The 23,938-nt window shown below is 42.8% G+C and overlaps 1 protein-coding gene across 1 annotated transcript; it reads right to left on the bottom strand.

The window, feature by feature from the left end:
- Positions 1 to 356: 356 nt before the first annotated feature.
- Positions 357 to 22,565, bottom strand: LOC144113795 (RNA-binding protein NOB1). The gene is made up of 8 exons (XM_077647130.1): positions 22,363 to 22,565; positions 22,151 to 22,283; positions 21,944 to 22,080; positions 21,696 to 21,761; positions 20,136 to 20,348; positions 16,615 to 16,712; positions 4,370 to 4,511; positions 357 to 660 (listed from the first exon to the last, which is right to left on the bottom strand). The coding sequence occupies exons 1-8, from the start codon at positions 22,543 to 22,545 to the stop codon at positions 391 to 393; spliced, it is 1,242 nt and encodes a 413-aa protein (XP_077503256.1). The 5' UTR covers positions 22,546 to 22,565; the 3' UTR covers positions 357 to 390.
- Positions 22,566 to 23,938: the final 1,373 nt, after the last annotated feature.

Below are 23,938 nucleotides of genomic sequence, written 5' to 3'. Positions count from 1 at the left end.
GCAAGGGGGTGGCCCCAAACTCAAGTCCCAGACCAAGAACCCCAAACTCAAGTCCCAGACCAAGAAAAAATTTTATAACCCTGCAGCTGTAGCCATATGGCTGCAATCAGGCAGACATTACTGGCATTTATACCTTTGCTACTTTCTAGCTTGCCTCATTACATGAAAAATATGTGTTCTCAGTACTTATTCTGCATATGAAAATAAACATTTTTACTTTCCCACACTAAGCATTAACATACCAGCACACATCACACTTGGCTGATGTATGCATTTTCAGAACAATAATATAATGCTTCTTGCTTACGAACTTTTTAAGTGGCATACATTTTTTTAACAAAACAAATACAGGCCCATTCTTTTTGTCACTCCGTCTTTTCAGTGAAAAATTTATTTGCTCCGTTTCTTGTGATTGCCAGTGTTGCGCTTCACTTGATTAGGATTTCGAGACCCTTGACGACCAGCTCGCATGTTGAGATGGGCAGAGCGAGAGTACACATCGTTGATCTTAAAAGGAGAGTTTCTTGACAGATAGTCTGCGTCAAGAACATCAACCTGGCTCATAGCCATTTTCGACAAACGATTCTGCGGTACTGGCTGGTCTTCACACAAAATGGGATCAGTTGAATGCTTCCCTCCTTTGGGCGTTGGAAGCGAGTACTGTAACATGTAAAAAAAAGAAGCAGTCAATGATGAGCCAGAAGACTAACCATATCCATAATAGAATTACCATATTTACTAGCGTAATTTATCACCAGGGTTTCTAAAAAAAAAGCTTTTACTCGCATTTTTTACGCTTTCTGATGTGCCAGACCAGCAGCATGCATGCGGGTGCATGAAAGGCAGGCTTGGAAAGACCGGTGCAGCCATGTCGCCCTGTGCAGCCGCAAAAAGGTGCGAGTGGCAAATGGACGAATTGCGTGCCATTTACCTGGCTCGCCCATACTAGCAGTTGCTTTCCCAAACGAACAGTTGCGAGAGAAAACTCCTTACGGCACATGCCGGAATCCAAAACTGCCGAACAGTTTGCTGTTTGCTTTGTTGCTAGTCAGCCGAGCCGCACGTGAGGGCACTGTTCCATCTCCTTTTATCTCCATTTTCTGTTGACTACTGGCTTTGCAACTGTTTTGTTGCGCACTTATTGCTTTCAGGTGCACACAGACTGCAATGCCATCCCGCAGGAAACTACATAATGTGGGACAGGGCAGGAGGGGGGGTATGCATCTTATATATATGGAGCGAACTTTTTTTTGGTCGGCTAGGGATGCAAGTTAGGGGGTCGATGTATAGGTGGCAATATACAGTACATATGCGCATTATGACCTTTGTAGAGTGTTTTAGGACGTGTTTGCAAAATCTTCACATAATTTCCACACTTCCTTTTTGAAGCATTAATTTAAAGAAAAAATTGCACAAATTACACGAGTAAATACAGTAATTCACAGTGAAAAAATTGGAGGAGACACTTAAGCTCCGCCTTAAGGGTATGATGCGATAGCACAGTGGGTTAATGTCCATATATGCAGAATTGGTCATTCTCTCCTTAACATTCATAGATCCCTGCGAATCCTCATACCACTCCTGGTACAGTGGTGCAGCAGTTAAGCGAAATGCCATTGCTCTGCGATGGCAGGTGCTGCCACCGGTGGGGCTTGTGCGACCCGTGCTGCTGTTCCCGAGCAACCCCAAGCAACCACTCGTGACCAGTCATTAATTTAACTGCCACCTGCCATGGTGCACAGTTTGCTCAAAATTCAGTGGGCAGGTTGTGAGGACGCCGCAAGATCACGTGACCCAGATGGCCCAGCTGCCTCCCAGGTTGCTTCTCTGAGAATTTTTCCCTCATGGTCAACAACACCAACGACGGTGACGGATTTTCTGCGACACAAGCTCCTTAACGCTATCATGTTAATATCCCTACTAAACTTCCTCAGATTATGTGGTCAGTGCCTAATAACCCAGTGTATTCAGTGGCAATACAAGGCAGCTGGGTCGCTTTTTGAATCCTTCCCTCGAGTGTAAATATAATTTTACACCTCGTATGCAAACGTACTCTTGTGCATTTTTACTTTGTTAACGCAATGTTTTGTTATCTGAAATTACAATGAAATACATCATGCAACCCGAAAGTGGAAAGAATGTGTCCTAAAGTTGGATACAAAAAGTCTGCAGTGAAGCTCCGCTCACATAGCTCCGCCCACATTCAGGTCTGCCACACAGAATTCCTCCGCAATAAAAAACTAGTTCGTTACTAAAGCTTTTCTTGTTACCTAAACAAAACACTAACAGAAGACAATGATAACCTTAGGAATTTTTATGTTGCTAGATTGCTTGATAAAAAAAGCTGACTTTATTCACTGTCGTGATTGGCCAGCAGAGTAATACTACTGCGGACCATGGCCCAATGTTAAATGACTGCTGTTTTAACCGACAGCAAAACTCAGTAAGAAAATACATGGGAATTTTTGTGTCTATGCAATTAGCAATGACAGCTCTAGATATGTCTGCAGTAGAAAACAGTAGAAAGCATTTACTTCACTGCAATTCTTTGACGCTTAAAGGACAACTCCAAAAAGTTTCTATTTTGCCAGCATCACTGAACTTCAAAGTTCTGTTTTCAGCATAAAAACCAGCAAAACATGCAAGAAATATGTCTGTAGTCTTGTCACTCACTAAATATCTGTTACATCTATTTGTAACAGGGTATGAAAACCACAGTTTTACTAAAGCAAACAAGAGACTTGATAGAGATATACTCAACAAAACTTGCAGTGTTGGGCAAGGTGGTGCATAGCTTTTGGAAGAAATAATAGCACAAAAAAGACACACACACGAAAAGTCCGAGAAACACACTGGACAAGCGCTACTCTCATCTGTTGAATTGCAGCCAGGCCAGCAAATATATACGGAAACCAAGACATGCGCAGTACAAACTACTGTAAAATGACACAGTAACCAGTTACTAAAAACGTTTACTAAAACAAGCAAGGCACTTGATTTCTTTCCTCAAGAGCTTCACAAATCTACCACTAATGCACCCATCTCCCCTCTTTCTAAAATGAAACGTTTCAAACATTTCACGTGCTGTCTTATTGCAATCTGTGCCTAAGAATCTTATCTCACTCAGCCTTGGCTCGCACACGCTGCAGTTCGCACAGTGTACTGCTAAATTTGTCCCTACACCCTTTAATGCCCGCAAATGATGCCCCGCCCAATCATTTACGCATTGCCCAGTCTGACCTGTGTAGGCCTTCCCGCAGGTCAACGGAATCTCGTAAATGACCCCGGTACTGCGGTTGACAAACTGCTTAGCATGCTTCTTTTTGCATCCACTCTTTTTTTCAACGCATGAAATGCGTGAGCAAAGTTGGGCAAGCTTCATCAGAGTGAAGAACACCACTGGCATGCCATGTTGATTTTCCACTTTCTTCACATGATCGGCAACCTTATGAACATACAAAACCACTAGACGTTTAACAGTATTCTTGTCCAGTAATCTTTTTCCCAAACACCGGTTGCTTACAGCTGGGTACCCCTGCACGGTCATTGTGTCTGTGACTGTGTGTGTGTGTGTCTTTTTTGTGATTATTTTTTCCAAAAGAGATATGCTTAGAAAAGTCCCACGAAGGATTCTTTGGACCATCTTTCAGCACCTGTTTGCAATTAAATATTACTCACCAGTATTTATTTCAGCTTTCAGGTTACACCTCCTTTAGGCGGCTTTCAAGGTACTGAGTGATTGTGTTTATACCCCATCTCACAAGTTGTTCGCAGTGAAGTAGAAGCTACAAGCGCACTGGGACAGCTTTCATAAGGGTGCTGCTCTCACATGTTCATCAGCCAACCTCACAACTCTCAAAGCTGTCGCCTCACACTCACAGCTTCCACTCCACTGCAAACAACTTCAGAGATGAACTATAGGCTCTGGATATGCACATTTTCATCCAATAAACTGATGTGAAGCTATAAATCACTGCACCAAATCCAGTTTTAGCATAGGTTTTGTCTTGACCAATAAAGTTCTTTGTTGAATATATTATAATGAACCTTTTTCCAATGTAATAATGAGACGCATTAGAACACAACAATAGAGCTGGCACAAGTGGCACAAGTATGATCACTGCAAAATACAACTGCCACAGTTGGAGAACAACTGCACCATTTCATCACAAACAATTTTTTTTTCCCGTAACAATCTACTACTTAGATGTGATGTACACTTTTAAACCCAATACCTGGTATTAAGCAAAACTGAAGGAGATAAAGATTTGTAGATTCTTCTGAAGAATCCTGTAACGTACATTTGGAGCACCTTCTGTAAATGTATTCCTTGGTATGAGTGACAAAATCATACATCCCCATATCTTACCCGTGTTCCACGGACATTTATTGGTCTTTTGTAGTTGATATAAAGCTTGGTAGAGCCATCTTCCTCTACGGACACTGAGACACGTTTCAGTGTCTTATTTCCACAGGCAGGACAAAACTGTTTCGTCATCACCTTTGTGATGCTGCAAAAAGGAAGTACACATCAGCAACACCACTGTGAAAAAAAAAAAAAAAAACAGGGACGCCTTTACATAACATTTACGCTTTTGACTCAATCTTCAGCTGCACAAAGCACTTGAAAAAATGCCTTTTACAAAGTAGCTCATTGCGTCATTCCAAAAGACAGCCACTATGCAATTGCAGTTTGATGAGGTAATATACAGAATAGATGTGTAGGCTAGACCAGGTATTGACATTCTACATGAACAACCACAGTGTGCAGTTCGAACAGTTACGATCACCTTAGCAAAACGTAAGCATGCATGCTGTGAAAGATAGAAAAAAAATCAAACCAAAGCTAGTTCGCACTCCCTTTTCACCAGCCAATCTTTCTTCCTTTGCTGGTGATGGCAAAAGTGCCTCCCATTCAATTCTTGTGCATGTATAAATTACACAGGTTAGGACAAGAATAGGACACAGTCACATGCAAGCATAACTAACAATCACTACATTGCTAACATGTGAATGCGCGTCCTTCTCTTGCCCTCTCCTGTGTAATCTGTAATCTGTGAAATGAAAGAATTGAATGAGAGATGTCAAACCAACTACAAGCCTCCATCCAAGATCTACTTGGCAAAGACGCACCCATGCTAAGCCCTAGGCCGAGAATTCATTGCATGACCATCCTGTGATAGGTGACGGGCCTCCCTTTTGTCTCGTTGCCTGCGCCCTGCAGTTGAGCTCTTTCATTCCGTCACTGATTTTCAAACGTGAAGAGGAACAGTTTCTCACTATCTCACAACCTGTTAGCAGCAGAATGGACGAAAGGAGCATGAAGCAGCCTTTCAAACCTGTGTGGTTGGCACGCAAGCACACGAGTAAGGCACACCTCTAGAAGCTGCCGCCTCACACTCATAGCTATTGCTCCAATGTGAGCAAGCTGTGAGATTATTTCTTTGAGGCCTATGCATTGTTTTGCACTTGGACTTCATCCATTTGCTAGCTCATTTTTGGGTTGCCCTTCATAACGACGGCCTGCACATGCTGCTACAAAGAGTACATTTCAATGTACTTCTCTCACGTTACCATGCCCCACACCACAGCTGTGATAATCGTGTTTCAGCATAACAGAGTGCGCTGTGATCCACCACACCCAGGTGAAAGGTACTGGTGTACACATGCCACAGGGCAGGTTCTGATGCTGCTCCGCGCCTCCGACTAGTGGGGAGCCAAAAGGGAAATTTCACGAGGCTAGTCACCCCGGCAGGCATGGGAAACTGCCTGAGGAGGAAGCACAGCCAAGAGAAGTGCAGCAAAATTGCTTAATTGCAATGGCTGTGACCCTGCTATCAAGAAGTCCTCAGAGGAAATTTTCACAGAAGCTCATTCGCTTGATGATGTCTGACATTTTTGATAACAGCATGGTTGGGGCCCTTTTAAGGCGGGGTAAGATTTTGTTTACTCAAAAAAATCAATTCTTAGATTTTGCACCCTGTTGATTAAGCAATTCTTTAGCTTTCAGAAAGCATATCATACTTGGGTATACGAGTCATCAGAAATACTTTTTTTATCCTTTTTCGTGGTAACATCGAGCACAAAGGTGAAAGTTTTTACGTTCAATTTGCGATTTCCTCACCCAACTTTTTTTTTTAATTTTCAGATTTACCAAAGTTCTGACAGGGTATTTTGTGAGCTTTCAGAAAACATATTACACTTGGCTATTCGTGACTTCAAAAATGCTCTTTTCATCCTTTTTCGTGGTAACGTCGAGCGGGAAGGTGCGAGCTTTCAGATGCTTTATCTGCATTTTTCTCAAAACAGCATTTTTGGAGGTTTATATACCTTTTGCTCAGGAACGATTACTCATGAGCAAACAACATTTTCCCCAGGTTTCCACAAATGCCTTTTACATGACTGGCATCAAAATCAAAAGCCTAATTTCTATTTTTATGATTTAAAAAAACCAATCTTGGGTGGAAATTTTGCACAGAGATAAAAAAATTATGTCTATTTTTTGTTCAAAGTGCATACTTCTGGTGCCAGTTGTGTAGAACAACAGTTTCTACTCTCATGCAAAATTTCAACACACTGCATTCAGTAGATATTAGTAGACTAGTAGTATATTAAAAGATTTTGTGGATAAAAACAAGGTACATTAGTAAAAAAATTTGTAAAAACACGACAAAATTTCAATCGTTTTTAGTGCTAATGCAAGGAGTATGTATTTAGAAGATTGCTAGCAAATTTCATGGCCGTAGCTTTTATTACAACTGCTTTAAAGCCAACTATTAAAACCATTTTCGATGTCTCATTCCACCTTAACTACCGAACGGGCACTTTTTTTTTCCAAAGATGGCACACAATGGTCATTGAGTACCTATGCTGTCATCTGTCAGAAAACCAAAAAAATACCCTGGATGAGCCCTACCCGCCTTAAACCAGATACAGAGTGCCAGGCAGCACACAACCACCTGGACTTGTCAGGAGCCAGAAATGACAATCTGCTTATGACAAGCCTGGCTCATCCAAGTCCGCTAGAGGGTTAAGGTGACCGACTTAGAAAAAAAAAGAAAAAAACAGTCTTTCACTACCTTTTAACTGGTAATAAATCTTCTACAGAAGTTAGATATATGGTCAGAAATTAATCCTAGCAGCGCAGCTATGAATGAAAGGGCAACAAAGAGTGGTTGGCACCTTTCCAGATGGGGTTATGGTACACAGTGCTGCTTTAAACACACTCGTATACATCTGTGACTGCTCCTGAAGCTTTTCTAATTCAACTGCAGGCAAGCCACTTGTTTCTAACAGATGTGTCATAGTGCTTTTTACAGCCAAAATACTTAGGATGGCAATGAGAGCATAATCTTTCAGTGACGCTATGCAGGAGTGGCTAAAGAGATTTCTCCCGACTGTTATAACAGGGGTGTGCGAATACAGTATGCTCATGATAACTCAAGCTTGAAAATTTCTTACTTTTGGTTAATTCAAACAAAATTCAAAATTTTGGCTGGACAGCTATGCCTTCAATGCATTTTAAAGGGACTACGCAACGAATAAAAAGTCACTTGTAAACGTTTTCAATGCTTAGAAATGATGCTAAGAAGCATTCACACCAAGTATGAGACTTCAGAACTGAGTCGGCAATTTATTATGAACTTTTAAAAACCGTGTTTTTTAAAATCTGCGGGCCGATTGGTGGGCTCGTAGTGACCGATTCTGGAACTAAAATCGTTGAAGAAAGACGTCACACTACTAATGACGTCGCCAGGCCACCACACGCTCTCATTCGCTGGAGCCACGGCAGCCACGACGTCACGGACACACTTCCGGTAGCTGTGAAAATCGTCTGCTCGTGCCGCCGCGCGACCTTCTCGGGCAAGTGCGAGCCAGGCCATTGCCTTCGCGCATATGGTTTCAATTTTCCTCTGCCGCCTCCTTCTCTCGGGAGTTCCGGAGTCACTCGCACGGCTTTTCGTGCGCACGCATAGGGCTCGATGCCCATCGCGGCCGTAAAAGCGAGCAGTCGCACCTCGAGGTCCGGATTAATTACTGCTAATTACCACATATGACAAGCAAAAAAACCCAACGCGTGCCTCAATCCAGGAAGGCAAAGAGACCGGAGAGATGCCGCCACGCCGCCGACGCTGCTGCTGGTGGGCTAGGAGCGACAACCGGAAGTTGGAAAATAAACGTCAGCGGATGACGTATTCATGGGCGGGGACCAGTCCCAGAGCTGTTTATTTTTTTCTGGTGCTCCTCGTGTACGAGTTGAGGGGGGAGAGGAGGAGCGTAATTTTTAATCGTCTATATCTTCACTGTTGTTGATGCTAGCTCAAAAATTCTTACACTGGGGTGACAAATGATCGAATGCCTATCTCTCGTCTGCTTTACGTAATCTCAATCTATTGCATAGCCCCTTTAAAGCCGCTTAATTTGTCCCGCAGTTCTGCTGAATTAAAACTGTTTGTCTTGCTGCAACTGTCCTGGCATGCGAAAAGGTGATGGTCGAGGTCGAATACATCAAGTTAGCAATGCCGTGTCAGTAAAGAATTCACCGCTCGTACCTCGTCATGGCAAGGGAACATTCAAATATCCCTCCTCTAGCCTGAATTGCATGACACAAACTGAACTCTGACGTGTACACAATGTCAGGCACAGAAAAGATTGGAAGGCCCCTGTCGCCGCATGGTTTCTTTGTCCGAGCTTTGCTAAGCTAGCGGTTGCACATCAGTCAGCCAAGCTCAAGTACACGCATTTTCGGACACCAGTGGACGCATCGCTGGTCTTTTAGAGCCCAGCTCTTAGGCGCCCATTCCTGGCTTGCGTGCCGTCATCGGTGTCGGCATAACCGGCAAAGCTATAGCAAAGAAAAGAGCACGGCGAAGGATGAAAGTATGGACAAAACGAAGGGATGGCGAGAGTGAAAAGGCATAGGCGGGGCTAGCATTGGAAGAGTGAAAAATAAAAGCATAAGGTGGAAAGTGAAGGGGGGGTTACGGCGAGGGCAGGTGAGAAGGGTCGAGATCAGTTTGCAGTAGCTGTTGCATAATAACTTCCTAAATGCGTTTACAGATAGCTGTCATGCTTACAACGTACACCACAACCCATCTGCACAAAAGCGACTATGGTGGATACAGGAGAAGTTTATTGAACTGACTGCACCATCCCTCGAAAGAAACAATACAAGAAAGGTGACTAAAGTCGCCTATAGGTCACAACGAAATGCACGTGGGACACATTGGAGGGTTTGTGAAAAACGATGCACTGCCTTGCGCAAAGATTGTGAGCCCCTTAAGGGGGGAAGCTGGTCTTAGAAAAAAATTTTTAATTAATGAAGTCACAATCATGAAACCTTCAGGGAACGTATTTTTGCGTGCTGATTCCAAATATGGAATTTAATTTAATGTACAACAAGTCCTTGTGGTCTTGATGTAACATGTTATGTAACTTTTTGTGGAGAGCTTTAATGAAATTTTGCTGCAGGGAACTTGCTAGAATGTATGCCGTCCGCTTGTCTTGACAACAAGCTATGCAATAAGGGTAAAATTATTATCCTGCCTATCACAGAAGTTTAGTTACAGGCTTTTGAACTTCGTACTTCACAAACAAAGAAAAATTTGTCTTCCTGTTTCTGAAGTGACAACTTCAAAATTCTGTAACTCAACTTCTATGACAGGCAGGATGATAATTTTAGCTTTATTGCATAGCTTAATGTCAAGAGAAACCAATGGCATACATTCTAGCAAGTTCCCTGCAGCAGGATTTCTTGAAAGCTCTCCACAAAAAGTTATATAACATATTGCATAAGTGCTCAAGAAATTGTTGCACATGAAATTAAATTCAATATTTGGAATCAGCACGCAAAAATACATGTTCACTGAAGATTTCATAATTGTGACTTCATTAATAAAAAAAATTTTCTAAGACCCTCTTCCCCCCTTAACTGTTGCACACGTGAGTGGCTGATTATGTTCAAATCAGCTTAAGATCTACTAGAAAACTGCTAATCTCAACTTGAGTCAGCCATGGATCGGCAGTGAAACCATCAACGAGCACATACATGGGTGTCTATGGAGACCATTTGTGGAGTCCATGCAGTTTGCCATGGAAACTGGCATGCGCTACTCTGAATGTGCAGGCCACGTGCCTCGTGGCCTGCTCCAAATGAAGATGCGTACTTTGTGGCTACAGCATTCCTCCTTGAAGCAATGAGACAAGCACGCTACAATGCATTATCGCAGGGGGCAGCAAACATGAGAGAGGACGCCACAACCGGGCAAGGGTTGCACCGCACCACTCTACACCGTCGAGGAGTGTTTTTTCAGTGCAATAGTGGAGGCCTTGTGTGACAAAGCGGCAATGCTTCACATTGTACTCTTAAGGGTAGCTTAAGTGTCGTCCAAGAATTGTTGTAGCTGCACAGCTGCCATTTTTGGCAGCTGTGCAAAACTGCAACTGTGCAAATGGCAACAACCGTTGCCATTTTTTTATAACTAAACTTACTATGACGTGACACAATGTTTACTTGTGTTTTTAGGAGGCATTTGATATTTCAACTTTTGGATAATATGAGCGTTTAATCTAGCCCCCTGAAATCCCATTTAGCATGATTTTACTCCCATTGATGACTTTTTCAACTACGTACACAACAAATTGGAGACTGCCGGTTGAATAAACAAATCAGCACCTTTTATCCATATTTTATGTTGTGCTAATGCTTACAGCTACATTTGCCACAAGAAAGGTTCAAAAATACTATTTTATGCATAGATATTCGTAAAGCAAATCATGTTTTCTCTCTGACCATACTGATGCATACTTATGATAATTCAAACAAAAATCTCTTGTCCCTGAAAGTCGGAATTAATGAGAGTCTACTATACCAAATTTTTTAATCACAAGTGTAATATTATTCTATTTGATTTGCCAAACTAACCAAATAGTACATGATCAAGATGATTCAAAACGAATCCAATATGCTCAAGTTTTCAAATACTTTTTGAATAACTGGCACAAACTTCAAACAAGGCACATCATAGTTTTCTTCTACCACTGTTTCAAAAACACGGTCCAGTTGGACATCACACAGCGTGTTGCCGCAGTTGGCCTGCACAGGGTGGAGGCTTAAAGGGCAACTCCAACAAATTTTCAATTATCACAAATATCAATAAAGCTTGTATTGTAAGTTCTTCTCAAGTCAACATAGTGTGTGCCAAACAACATGACTGAGAACCATTTTCTTCTCACAAAAAAACCTTAAAGACAGCCCCTCAACCTCCTGATTCATGCTGTCAAACAGAAAATTTTTACAGTCAACCCTGAGCATGGTGACATCGTGCATGGCACAGCCTGGCAAGGAGCAGACAAACTGCAGCCATGCTCCCAGCATCAAACAGGTTTTGTGGGTTCAGGTGTAGTCCTAGGTTCACAGTTCGTGCCTTTGCGGCCCCTGAAGTGATTGTGGTGACGTGTGTTGTGGGGTTGAGGAATGCATGCGAATCAATCGGAAAAAACGATGAGAGTGCCTTCGCAAAGCAACAGGGCGCTTCACTTCAGAAGCTTCACAAGAGAAGCTGAATTATGTTGTCCAGCAATTATGTTGTTCCCAACTCCAAGGGCACATCTGCTCGGAACATTTTACACGGAAGGGCTACAAAGGCAATGCATACCTAATAAAGGTGTTTGGTTTCGCAACAATATTGCAGGAGCTTGTTGAGGTCAGACGCTGCACCAGCAATGCTCTAATACACAATGCCTGTTACACTGCCTATTTGTCAAGGTGCTGCCTATGAAGAAGTGGTAAGTATAGAAGATAGTTTCAGGGTGTCTTATTCTAGTTAACACTGCGTAAATTACTGCAACTAGTGAACAGGAACAAAAATACTTGTGGCTAAACTACAGAAAGTTTACTTGCACAGAGCAGGTATCGGCCGCTTAGGCATACCCAGGAAACCGCACCCGACTCAATGCAAATAAAACATTATTGTTGCTATAATTATTACTGTGTGGACTCTCAATAACATTCAGTTGCCATCATACTCATGGTGCCGTTGTTTAAAGAAATACGCTGCTTGCACCAAGGTGTCAGCATGCACAATGTCAAAAATTCTAGCAAAGACTTTGAAGAGCTCGTTGCACTAATGCCTTAGCTCTACCTAAGCTTCCACACTCATCCTCATCTTGTTAGAAATGTATGCAAGTTATTGTTGTCAACACCAGGCAATTATTTTTCTTCTACCTAGTCATGTGTCAGGAACTGGCATTTCTAAGGCAGTTTTCTGTCTACAGGCTACCAGTCACCTCGGCACTTTTGCACTCCTCCTGCTCACAATGCTTGCTTTACCTTTGATTTATAAAGGAAAAAGACTGAAAGGCTGCGCTCGCCCATCATTGCCCTGATCAGACCTCTTTCCTCTTGGCGGTAGGCCATAGGTAAACAGCAAGTCATTTATACTGAAGTTATCTACCGAGTCGTCATTTGCACTGTCAGAAAACATGAAAGAACCGTGGATTTGAGGTTGGTCTTCGTATTTGCCTTACTGTCGCCGATTTGCTTTTGACGCATCGTGGCAGCATGCAAATGCAGCTCACTTGCCAGGAGCAGCATCATGATTGATGTCACGCAAAGCAGCCTCCAAGCCTCGCGCAAGAATTTCAGTTGTTTTTTCTTATTTAAAATTATAGTTTGAATATTTTTTAAAATCACGCTGCATACTCTGCTGTGAAAGCCTTCAGCATTCGACCATTAACTAACAGTGGTAAAAAAATCGCCGGAGCTGCCATGTAAGGGACTGAGGAAAACTCAATTCAATTTTTGTTCAAAGTGAAAATTAATTCTCTGCCTCTTTCTGGCTACGCTGACGTCAGTCGGGCAGCAATAGACACATTCTCCAGAGAGAAAAGTGCATTTAAAAATCTTCCTGTCAGTCGATTCAAACTTTTGACATCCTTACCAAAAAGAACGGGCAACCATTGTTTTGAAGGGAAAGGTGATATGGCATAGTCTCTTGGATCAGTGCCAAAAATTGGCATGGCTGCATGCAATTTGCTTGCGAAATCCGACACCTGTTTTTTTTTTCTACTTTAAAAAAGCTTTGCTTTTAGTGAGAGTGGTCTCTTAGTGATCAGAATGCAGTACTCTATTTGCACTTTTCAGCACCTATAGGGGGTGCAACGGCATCGCCGTCATAGAGAACATAGTGGTGATGGAGGTGCCTCAGAAACGCGCACATGAAGGAGCGTGCAGCTCCCAGCCCTGTTGTCTCTATCGAAGAGATTCAGTCGCACACTTAAGAAACCCAGCGTTGCGTCGTAGAGGATAAGATGCCTTTCAATGGTAGCCATGTTATCCACTAACTGCTTGAAACCACACAACCATTCATACTTACATGCATTTCAACGAATCCAGGAAAACGAGAGGCAAGCACAGCAAGACAATTGTAATGCCGCAGGTTAAAACTAACGCCTACCGTTCATCATTCTTTCCTCGAACCATAGCCGAGTGGAACGCCTTACCCTATCATAGGTTCCTGACATGCCCTCTTGAATCTTTTGTAACGGCTGTGTCACCTTATCTATGATGCAGCAAGCATTTCTTTACAACGCTTCTTGCTTTGCCGTCCGCCTTTCGAAGTGTATTCCTTCTTTCTTTTTTCTATTTGTTGATTGTGCGCATTCCCTCGTGGCTGATTGTCAATCCCACGTTTTCTTTCCTTGCCGCTGTTAAACTCAGCTTGGCGATTGTTCAAGAACAATGTACCCACTCCTGCTTTGACTGCCAAGAGGCAGTTTTGCAGAATTTGATAAATTACAAAAAAAAAACGCAAAGGAAGGCAGGGCACAAAGTAAACACTTCGATGTGACTTTTTCGGTCCTTTGTTTAACCAATTGGCTTCCATGTAGTGTAATTTCCAGTATACAGTCCGCGGGCTGTACATGTTTAAAAGCTTAAGTTTGCGCATTACGCTATCTATAGGTGCGGACAATACAGTATCTTTCAATATCGCTAAATATGGCAGAAAATCCCCTACACTTATTTTATTACGAGGTTGATACTTCCGCTGTGCGTGAACACACATTTTTATGCGCTGATCGCACATGTTGTCCTTGCAGGCTACATGCATCAGGCATGAACAATCTTCTGAACCAAATTTGTTTTCAGAAAAAATTGAGACCCGCTGACTGCTGCTAAATTACAGTAATTAGCCATGTCTGGCATTAATTTACTGCTTTAACCTCGCCCTATCTACAAAACTACAGAACATAAACATACAGAACATAAACATACATAAACATAAACATACAGAACAGATCTGTCCCTTTATTCTCTATCCACAGCGATAGGCTCCAGAGTGCTTTCAGCTTTTTGTACTTAGGGAAATTGTGCAGGCTTTTTACCTCAGTCTACGCTGCGCTGTGTCAATCTGTGTCGTAGAAAGTATGAACCAACTAGCCCACACCAGAATCCTCTTTTTACCTCATACTGCAAGATTTATGCACTGGGGGACAACACTACAGAAACGAATGCTTTTCGCTTTATGTGTCGACACATTCACTGCGCAAAGGGCATCTGCTTGCACTCGCAAACACTGATCACCGGTCGTCCGCTTCGGAAAAAAAAAGCTATGCGCGGCGCTTACGAAATGTGTGCGTTCGTGTGCTTTGTGCACATTCGTGGACCCCCCATTGCTACACAGTGCTTTGGCATGGTAATTGCACCTGAAATTTCAAATAACTTTAGCCCAGCCCCAAATTTAGGACTCCCAAGCTGCATTTTAGCCTCCAGCCTTTCACTTCACGTCGTCCATAAACCGTTGCACTCATAGTGGAGCAGGCTTGAGGAGTGCTCTTGGTTTTACATATCCACATCATATCTGGTAAATTGCATAACTACGCAAGACACTGCCAGGTGCATGCGTCAGCAACAGAGGTTTTTAAATGCTTGTAACAAAGCTAGGTAACCAGCAAGCTTGAAACTTTGTCACGATTAGTTTTATAACGAGCCCAGCACAATGAAAGGCATTCTAGCCAGACCAGACTAAAATTTTGCTGGAGATGACAATTAGCTATAAAAAATTAAGAGTGGCTTAATGTATGTGGCTGGAAATGCTGCCAGTACACCCACATAAAACAAAAAAAAAAAAATCTTCATATTTTCTTTACAAAACACGTAAAAAAAGTTAAAACGCTTAAGTGTGCTCTATATTATTTTGGCTGCACCTACACATAAACTTCATTTGGAATTTTAAGTGTGAAATAATTATGGCGCTGTCTATCCTTTTCAGTGAAAGGTGCCTTTAAAATTATTTCAAATGGCGAGCTGCACATCATCAGACAATGAGGGTCAACTGCCTCCCCTTACCTCTCTCCTTACCGTGCCATAAGCCATCGGTCACATATGAGTGGCGTTTTGAACACGCCGCCAACAATTCAAGACGGCGCTCCTGGACAAGCTGCACCATCTAGTTTGCTTCTTTCAACACCATCTCTTGGGTTCAATTTTTTTTTTTTCATTTTTTATGCAAGGAGGCAACGTGAAAAATGGAACTCTGACCGGACAAAGTCCACCGGCTAGCGATCATGGCATCTGTGTGCCCGAAAATGAAAGGCTACACTGAGCACCTTTGTCAGTTCTTATGCATCTTTTTTTTTTTTAGAGCAGCACTGGTGAGACAGACAGCCATGAGGATTGGTCGGATTTCAGTTCCCATTGCGAGAATTCGTCTCAAAGCCCCCCCCCCTGGACATCAGCACGTGCACGCAAGTTTCGCTTCACCATTCACGTTGTATTTTACCTAGTGCACTTGATTTGTAAATGACGAGAGTGGTTTTATTTGGTGCTTTAGAGTCTCTGTAACATACTGCCAAGATATTTTACCAAATGCGCTAGCAGATTTTTAATTATGCTAATGACAAGGAAGCCCATGCCTTTTCACCCATAGAAAAAAAAAAATGGAGAAAAGGAGGAACTGCAAGCTCTGCTATAAAAAAAAAAAAACAAGAACAGAACTCTGCACAAGCGTAATGTGCAGTACATCCCATGTCTACCTCCACTTCATGTCCTCATGCGACTGCTTTCTCTAGTAGTACAACGGTCATATTCCCTAACTTGAAAAGCCGGAAAATGCAGTGTATCATATACACCGCTGAAAAACACAAGAATTGTAGCCAAGAACATGTGCAATGTTTTGTATATTTAAATTTTTTGTAATCAATATCTAGCTCAATGCAGCAGCTTATTTTTGTTTTGCATGTATTCTTTTTTTGTGTTACCAACATATTTAACCAATAACTTTTTGAAAAGTTTTGCACACACAACTCTGGTGTTTTTTTCATCTGGAAGTATAACCAATAAGCTACAGTGTGATGCCTTACAATGTACAGTGCATTTTGCACTTCTTAAAGAAATAACTTTTCATTTTAAACACTCAAAATTGGTCATTTTTTGCAGTAAGTAAAGAGTTAAGGTGTGAGAGGTGTTTAATCACAAAAGTGTGCACTGTATTATGACCGCAACCAAACGTTGCCACCTTAAGCCATCTGTAAGTCTGTTTTCTTCTTTTTATTTATACAGAAACAACCCATCATGGTACAGAAAAAAAACAGAAAAAACATGCATTTGCTTACGTGAAGCAGGCATGGCAGCGCAAGACAAATGTTCTTGCATGTTTGATAGCCATTCCATCAACAGAAACAGCTTTCAAACCCATCTGAATCAGAACATTCTGAAAGAAATAGTCATTTTTAATATCACGACTTGTCTATACACCGCAGTTATTATAATAAAATGCAGTTCTAAGAGAGGAGGTGCCACATATGAGCCCGCATGTGCAACTATTACATCACTTTGAGAAATTAGGTCATCATAAGTTATACCATAGTCCTTCAATGCTTTTATGGTCATGAAACTTCTCCGTAACGCTATGAGAGAGCTTCATATGTTGACTGCGCCCTCCACAAGGTGGCGCTAAGAGTCCTGTGGCGGCAATGACGCGAGCAAGTGACCATCTATCTGTATGGCCGTGAGTCTAGAGCCGGAATTGGACACCGGGAATGTGGCAGCAGCTATTTTCTCTTCTGATTTTGCTTTCGTTCACAAACAAGTACAGTGCATGTGATGCGCAAGCCTATGATGCCGAATACTTGCTGCGTGACGGGTTGCCGCTCCGTCTACGCAAGATACGTAGGAAAAGGCCTCGCTGTTCTGTCTGCCGAGCGACACCAAGCAGCGTGAAATACGGAAGCGGGCGATACCCCGACAAGAAAGCGGTGGATTTAGCTCGACTCCAAGCATGTCTGTGTCAGCGAGAGGCATTTGGCCCCACGGATTTAATTCGGCTTGACGTGTTTGAGGTCAACGAAGAAGCAGTGTCGCTGCAACACGAGAAGCTGAAACTCAGGCACGGCGCCATCCCACAGATATCCGAAGGCCTACCAGCGTACTAAAGCAATCATCCGTAACAATGGTCCATTTTTACATGATTCTACAGCGTGAAAGGCAAAGACAAAAAGAACGAGGTGAGACAAACACAGCACTGTGTTTGTCTCGCCTCGTTCTTTTCGTCTTCGTGTTTTGCGCTGTAGAATCATGCAACCGAACCAACTCACCCAACTTTCTCTCCTCCAGAAGTCCATTTTTAGACAGCTGTTTATGGCTTCTAGTGCGCATGTAAGGAATCTTAAAGAACAGTTTATATGTATCAAGACATTTTTGAAGTTGCATGTTTTCTAAAGAACACTTTAACCAGCACTGTTTCCAAACTTCAGATAATTTTTGGGAAGTAATATCTTACATACCAGATTCTTTTGCCCTCGCACCCAGGATGCGGGCGCACTCCTACTCTCGACACCAGTTGCCATCTGTCGGCACACACAGCCCAGTGGACTGCAGGTCATGCCGGCACCGCGTGGAGAAAGCATGTTTACGTGTTCTTTGCTTCCGTCATTGATGCGCTCCATCACCCAACGTATGTGGATGTGCACGGTGCATCATTACTCATGTTTTTCTTCTATCATATTGTACAGCGGTTATCTGATTACTGTGGTTATCTACTGTGGTTATTGTTACTTGTTCAGGTGACATCCGAGGGTAGTCGACCAGGTAGGATGCGGACTGCACTGACGTGCTGTTTGTTGCCATCTTTTACATGCGCTACCATCTATCATAGTTTTATACATCAGAATGTAGATTTATGGATTTCACTCGATGGTATAGTAATGTGCAAGCAGTAACCGAACTGACCAGCTGCAGACTGAAGGTTGTCCACGCGAAGCGAGTTTTCGATCACCAGTACGTCTTCGGCATCCATGCACTGAGCTTGCTATCGTTCCCATTAGACACATTTTGTGTATGGGAATGTAAGCACGACCACTACCAATTTAAGTTGCTATTTCCGCATGTATGTCCGAGGGATCAGCGGGGTGAAGGGCAGACCATAGTATATTGTTGTTGTCTGCCTGAATCACAGCATAATATAGTATACACGATTTTATTACATTCTATGACACTTGGTGAAACGGCTACACAATGCTGTCATACGCGCCGAGGGCTTCCGAATAAAATAAACGCGACTTCGGCTTCGGAAGTTGGCTTCTCTGCTAATATTCATTCAAGCTTTGAGAAATTAAGTGAAACGAATAACACATTTTTATGCGCCAGATAGCATACACCATGACAAAATTTGTTTTCTGTTAGCCCTGCAGCTCAGTTCAGCTCACAACGATAATTTGTTTTGTTGATGTTACTAGCGCACTACAACACAGGCAACGACAAAGCCCATTAGTGGGGGGTGCTTTATGGCCAGGAGGAAGGATTAAGAGCGCATCAGAATTGGAACTGCATGCTAGCCATACATCCAATGCTTGATACTGACCAAAAAAGTTTTCTCTGCGATGAAGCACTAAGACAGTAGCGACAGCACAAGCACGTGCTAAGCGCCGGCACAATTAACATGAATGTCAAACTAAATGCCATGATCAATGCATTAATTCATTTCTGATGAAGACTTCCTGCAACACAACTACGCTGTGGAATTATGCTAGGCAATGTTTTTCAGCGCACGAAGGACAGAAATCACGATTATATGGAGGCGTGGCCACAGAGCTGCTGACTCTGCGGTCCCCAAAGAAACGCCCATGCCGCGGTGCGCCAGTCAGTGGAAAATGGCTGCGCTGGAGAACGGCTCTGGATTCTGGTCTATGCTTCAAGCCCAAAAATTTCTGCAGACAATATAATCCAATCTCAAGAAAAATTATATGGTTTATGAGGAGCAGACTAATTTGCAATGTTCTCTCGTGTTCTTGCACCACATCAACGCCTTGATATTTCCGTGCTAACATAAGACATAAAAATTCTCACAATAAACTGCAACAAAACTTAACAAGATTTTAAGAGGAGACTACGCTCAGCAACGCATGCAAAGCAGAGCACTGTATAGGCCTACTTTTTGAGGCCCACTCAAACGACTAGGTGATTTCTAGTCAGCTCTTCAGAGGCTGGGAGCTTGCACTACCGTTTTGAAATGACCAGACTCAACCCGTGCCTGAGAGAAAATTTTGCTGTCCAGTTCGGGTTAAGTCTGTGCCTATGGAAAAACCCAGGCTCGGCCCAGGCCCAAACGAAATCAGTGCTACGCAGCCTGAACCCGGCCTACAGGCCGGGCTGTGCCCAGACTTTCAGGTAGCTCTTTTTCAGCCATTTTCAATATCTGAATTCAGGATCTGAAATTCAGTGGGCTTTTTGGACTCTCTAGACTACATTTATAGAACTGAAATTCAGATCCTGTTAAGATATGCACTACAGGGCAATAGGGCAAAAGTTAGGTTAAAGTTTAGTTAAATAAAGTGGCTTGGTTTATAGGGTTTAATGTCCCAAAGTGACTCGCTATGAGGGCCACCATAATGAACGGCTCCGGAAATCTCAACCACCTAGAGTTCTTCAACGTGCAGTGACATCACACAGTACACAGGCCTCTAAAATTTCACCTCCATCGAAATTCGACCACCAACCTGTGTTTTTCGGGTCAGCAGTCGAGCGCCATAACCACTGAGCCACCGTGGTGGATAAAGTGGCAGATTACTGGCTTACTACTTGGTTGAAAAATATATAGGAACCCAATCAAAGCACATCAGATAAAAGTATACCATACCTGCACAGCAAAATCAGTTGATATACATGCAACTGGAATTGGTACTTCTTCCAGTGTTAGCAGGCCCATTTCTTTCTTTATCTCTGTAATATTGCCTGGGGTAATCCATTCACCATCACTTGAGTCCTCTTCTGCCAAATCTGCTTCATCTTCACTGGTTTCATCCGCACAACTAGCGGGTTCCACAGACTTGGGCTTCTGTGTGTTTTCTTCCTACATAATGTGCATAAAAGGCATTGCACATCATTTCAGTAACCATACAATGTCAAATCAAAACCACAAAAATTTCCTGAAATTTTCTAAGATTGCACAAATAGTTCAAACGATGCTAGACATAAAAGTGTGTATTACACAGAAACAGGCATCAAACAATTATTGTGTCATCCCTCATGGTCTTAAAACCATTTCCAGGTATGGTCTACGGTCTCAGGCTTTTTTAAAACATGTCAATGACTGTTCCTGTTACTAGCGGAATGAAGGAAATGTGCCATTTTTTGACATGCGCTGTGTTTTTCCCTTTGTTCATTTTAACAGACCATGAAGGCCAGGCAGTTTCACACAGGGGAGAGGATGAGAAATCACAAATACAATACAAAAGTTAGCAAAAGCAATTAAACGGTGCGAGATTATACAATGTCCACTTAAGTTGGATGCTCATCATACTAAATTATATATTGCGGTGTGAAACTAGAGATCTGGAATGTTGGTTGTAGGACCAGGAAGGTGGTTCCAATCTTGCAAAATCTAAGGAAACTGAAAAGAACTTTTAGTCTGGCATGAAATTATTCTGCCTTTATGACCATGACCAGTGCAAGAGGAAATGTGACAGTAGAGAATTAGCTCAGGGTGCAAACTAAAGCTGGGGAAACAGATTTCCTGAAAAAGCAAGAGGCTTAAAGCAAGAGGATTTAAAGCAAGAGGCAAGAGAAGGCAGCTGCAACTAACTTTTCACTGATGGTACACTAGCTGCGCAGCTTCAGTTATGCAAAATGAAATGCAGCATAGTTTTGCAAATGTTCAAGCAAATTTACATGTGTCAGAGCAAGTGTCTCATACTGCAGTAGTGTATTCAAGTTCAATTTGAGCTAACATTTCATACATTTGCAGTTTTAATTAAGAAATCAGGAAAAGTTACAGCTTAGATGTCCTAACAAGGAGTTAGCATTACAGACTATAGACTTGACTTGCTAAAACTAGGTAAGAGTTGAAGTTATATAAACAAGATACTGATATGAATTAGCAGCTGAGAACCGAATTATTTAAATAGCAAATCGTGATCCACCTTCTGCAATAACGGCACAAAAAAGAACAAAAATAGTGTTGCCTCAGCCTGCACCCCTGGGGCACAAAGCAGTGTACTTGTCTATAAACGAGCTATTGCTGCACAGCAGCACGCCATGCAATAGGAGCAGATATATGTCGACAGACAGCAAACCCTGAAAGAAAGGGACACGGAAAAGAAATGACACAACAGGAAGCAATTAAGCTGTGTCCCCAGGTCATAGCGCTTGCTAGAAACCAACCATCTGCTGAACAGAATGGCATTCTGATGACACTTACAATGGTAAGAGCCCCAAAAAAGCCAGGTGAAGCGACTGCATCTCTTGGGGCACCGGTTCCCTGCACCTACAAAAAAAAAATAAACAAGGTTTCAGCAGGCTTAGCTGGTACGCTACTGTTCGCGACTAATGCGTAGAAAGTAATGAAAGCCACACAAAATGGTACCAGGACCCACGTTCGACCACAAAAAAGTTTAACACACGCACAAAACATGCTGCACAGCGGTAAAGTGAGGACCAGGATATCACCTCCATGCATTTGGGTTTCTTGCAAAGGTGGTCGGTTCCCACATGCTCCTTTTCCAGCATATATGTGAGAGCCAGGACTTTGATGTCAACAGCCGACAAACTCGGGTAGTCTCCAGTGAGCTTGGAGAAATCGCTTACTGTAGGCACAAACGAACCACAAGTGTCAGGACTCTACAGCACGTGGATAACAGCACTCTTTTTACTCACTTATCTTTACCGCTTCAGGAGATGGCACTCGATAGTTGATCGTGTACGGAAGGACCTGCAGCCTCTGTTTCGTTGCCTTGTCTTTTATTTCATTCACAACCTCAGGTAGTGTGTAAATTTCCTTCCCGATTTCCTGGGGGACGAAACAAGCATGCTTATGCGACCAAATCCATCCGCATTAAAGTTGCTGAAAAAAAGACGCCAGTGCTTACGTGCAGTGCCGCATTTTTTATGAAGCCGCCAGAGTCAACGACTAAATGCTTCACGCGTGCACCTAACAACATTACAGGCTCCATAGCTCCACATAAACTGCAGGTTCTAAACAAGTTCACAGCTTTCGCAAACACTAGCTCACACAGCTCACAGCTTCCACCATCACGTACGGCTACGACCATGCGTACGGCTATGGTACGGAATACGGCTACGGCCACTACGGCTCCAACATAATAATAATAATGCTTCTTTCTTGACTGCTGCTAGGTATGAAAAATATTTTTAGTCATAAGTTTGATAACATTGTGACAATTTTAAAGCCAGTCCATAGCGAAATTAAGGTGGCTAGACTAGCGAAATGGTTCTTTCAACCAGAAGTGTCAGGCCGTGACGTCAAAGAGATGCGGCACGGAACATATTTAGAGGGTGTTGCACGGAAGCTGCAACTGGTTCTCCCAGCGTAGTTAGCGTAGTGGCGCGATATTCCGTGTCATGGAGGAAGCCTCCATGTTCCGTGCGCTTGGGATCGGAAGTTGAACGCAGGGGGCCATTTTCAGATGCGTATCACCCGGACCAACGTAACGTTGATCCGGACAACGTACTGAAACATCACTTCGCGCAAAAAACGACAAAAAGCTGCCGCCAGTCGCCTTCAGCGTTCACGTCGTGCCGCGCTTGAAGAAGCACAGGACTCTGGTAGTAGCACGCACGACGGTTTTTTTTTTTCTGTTTTCATTTTCGCGAATTTCGACAAGTGTGTCGTTTCAGCGCCGGTTCAACGACGCTAGAATGTCGACAAAGCCGAGCAGTGTTATTTCCCAAATTATTTGAATTTTCACATTGTAGGTCGATCAGAACCTGGCGAACACAGCAAATTCCACGCCAAGAGCCACTCCGATCAAGCAGAATGCGCGCACATGAATAAATAGTAAAATAAGAAGCAAAATTTTATAGCTTATGCTAAGCGTAAGTTTCGTTTGTAGCTCGAGGAAAACGTCTATGCATGCGCTCGCAGAGCTCTCGTATCGCATTTGCCATATTCAAAGCAGCTATAGTGAATTTCTAAGGTATCCGGAGTTTCCTCGGTATCTGGAGGTTCGTCGTGCGAGAAAGCTGATTCGCGTCGTGCATCACGTCGTCCTATCTTGCACTAGCAATCCGATATGCTTTATCGGCCCATAAGTTGAAAACTGTGGACGATTAGTTCCTCCCCATTCCTCGAGCTTTCACCCGCCGTAGCGCTGCACTTTTACTAACAAAGAATGTACTTGCGCAAAGAACACAGGACACAACAAAGTAACACATACGACAAGAACAGAACGCAACTTCCAACTGGTTTATTAAGAGCAGGCAACTTGAATATATACCAGTGTTGGCCAACAGAAAGATTACAAAACAAAAAGAAAGATAAACCACGTGCGCAGTTCATACCAGCATGTCGCCGCCAAGGGTACAACCAGATATTCTGTCAAACTGATATGGTACTCAAAACATAAAACCAAAAAAAAGAGAAACTGAAGATTTATGAGGTGAACAATGAACGCAGGGAATATGACTGTGACACTGCTGACGTCA

The sequence above is a fragment of the Amblyomma americanum genome, chromosome 1 (genome assembly GCF_052857255.1).
Source record: "Amblyomma americanum isolate KBUSLIRL-KWMA chromosome 1, ASM5285725v1, whole genome shotgun sequence".
In the NCBI taxonomy this organism is placed as follows: domain Eukaryota; kingdom Metazoa; phylum Arthropoda; class Arachnida; order Ixodida; family Ixodidae; genus Amblyomma; species Amblyomma americanum.
The sequence above is the reverse complement of the archived record's forward strand: the minus strand, read 5'-3'. Positions and strand labels throughout refer to the sequence as shown.

What these genes read in the sequence shown, in the direction of transcription:
- LOC144113795 (XM_077647130.1), bottom strand. Translation starts at nt 22,545, where the DNA reads ATGGTCGTAGCCGTACGTGATGGTGGAAGCTGTGAGCTGTGTGAGCTA. An exon ending in CAACTGATTTTGCTGTGCAG is followed by an intron (nt 16,713 to 20,135) that starts GTATGGTATACT and finishes TATTTCTTTCAG; the next exon opens with AATGTTCTGATTCAGATGGG. An exon ending in CGCTGCCATGCCTGCTTCAC is followed by an intron (nt 4,512 to 16,614) that starts GTAAGCAAATGC and finishes TCCTTTTTGCAG; the next exon opens with CATCACAAAGGTGATGACGA.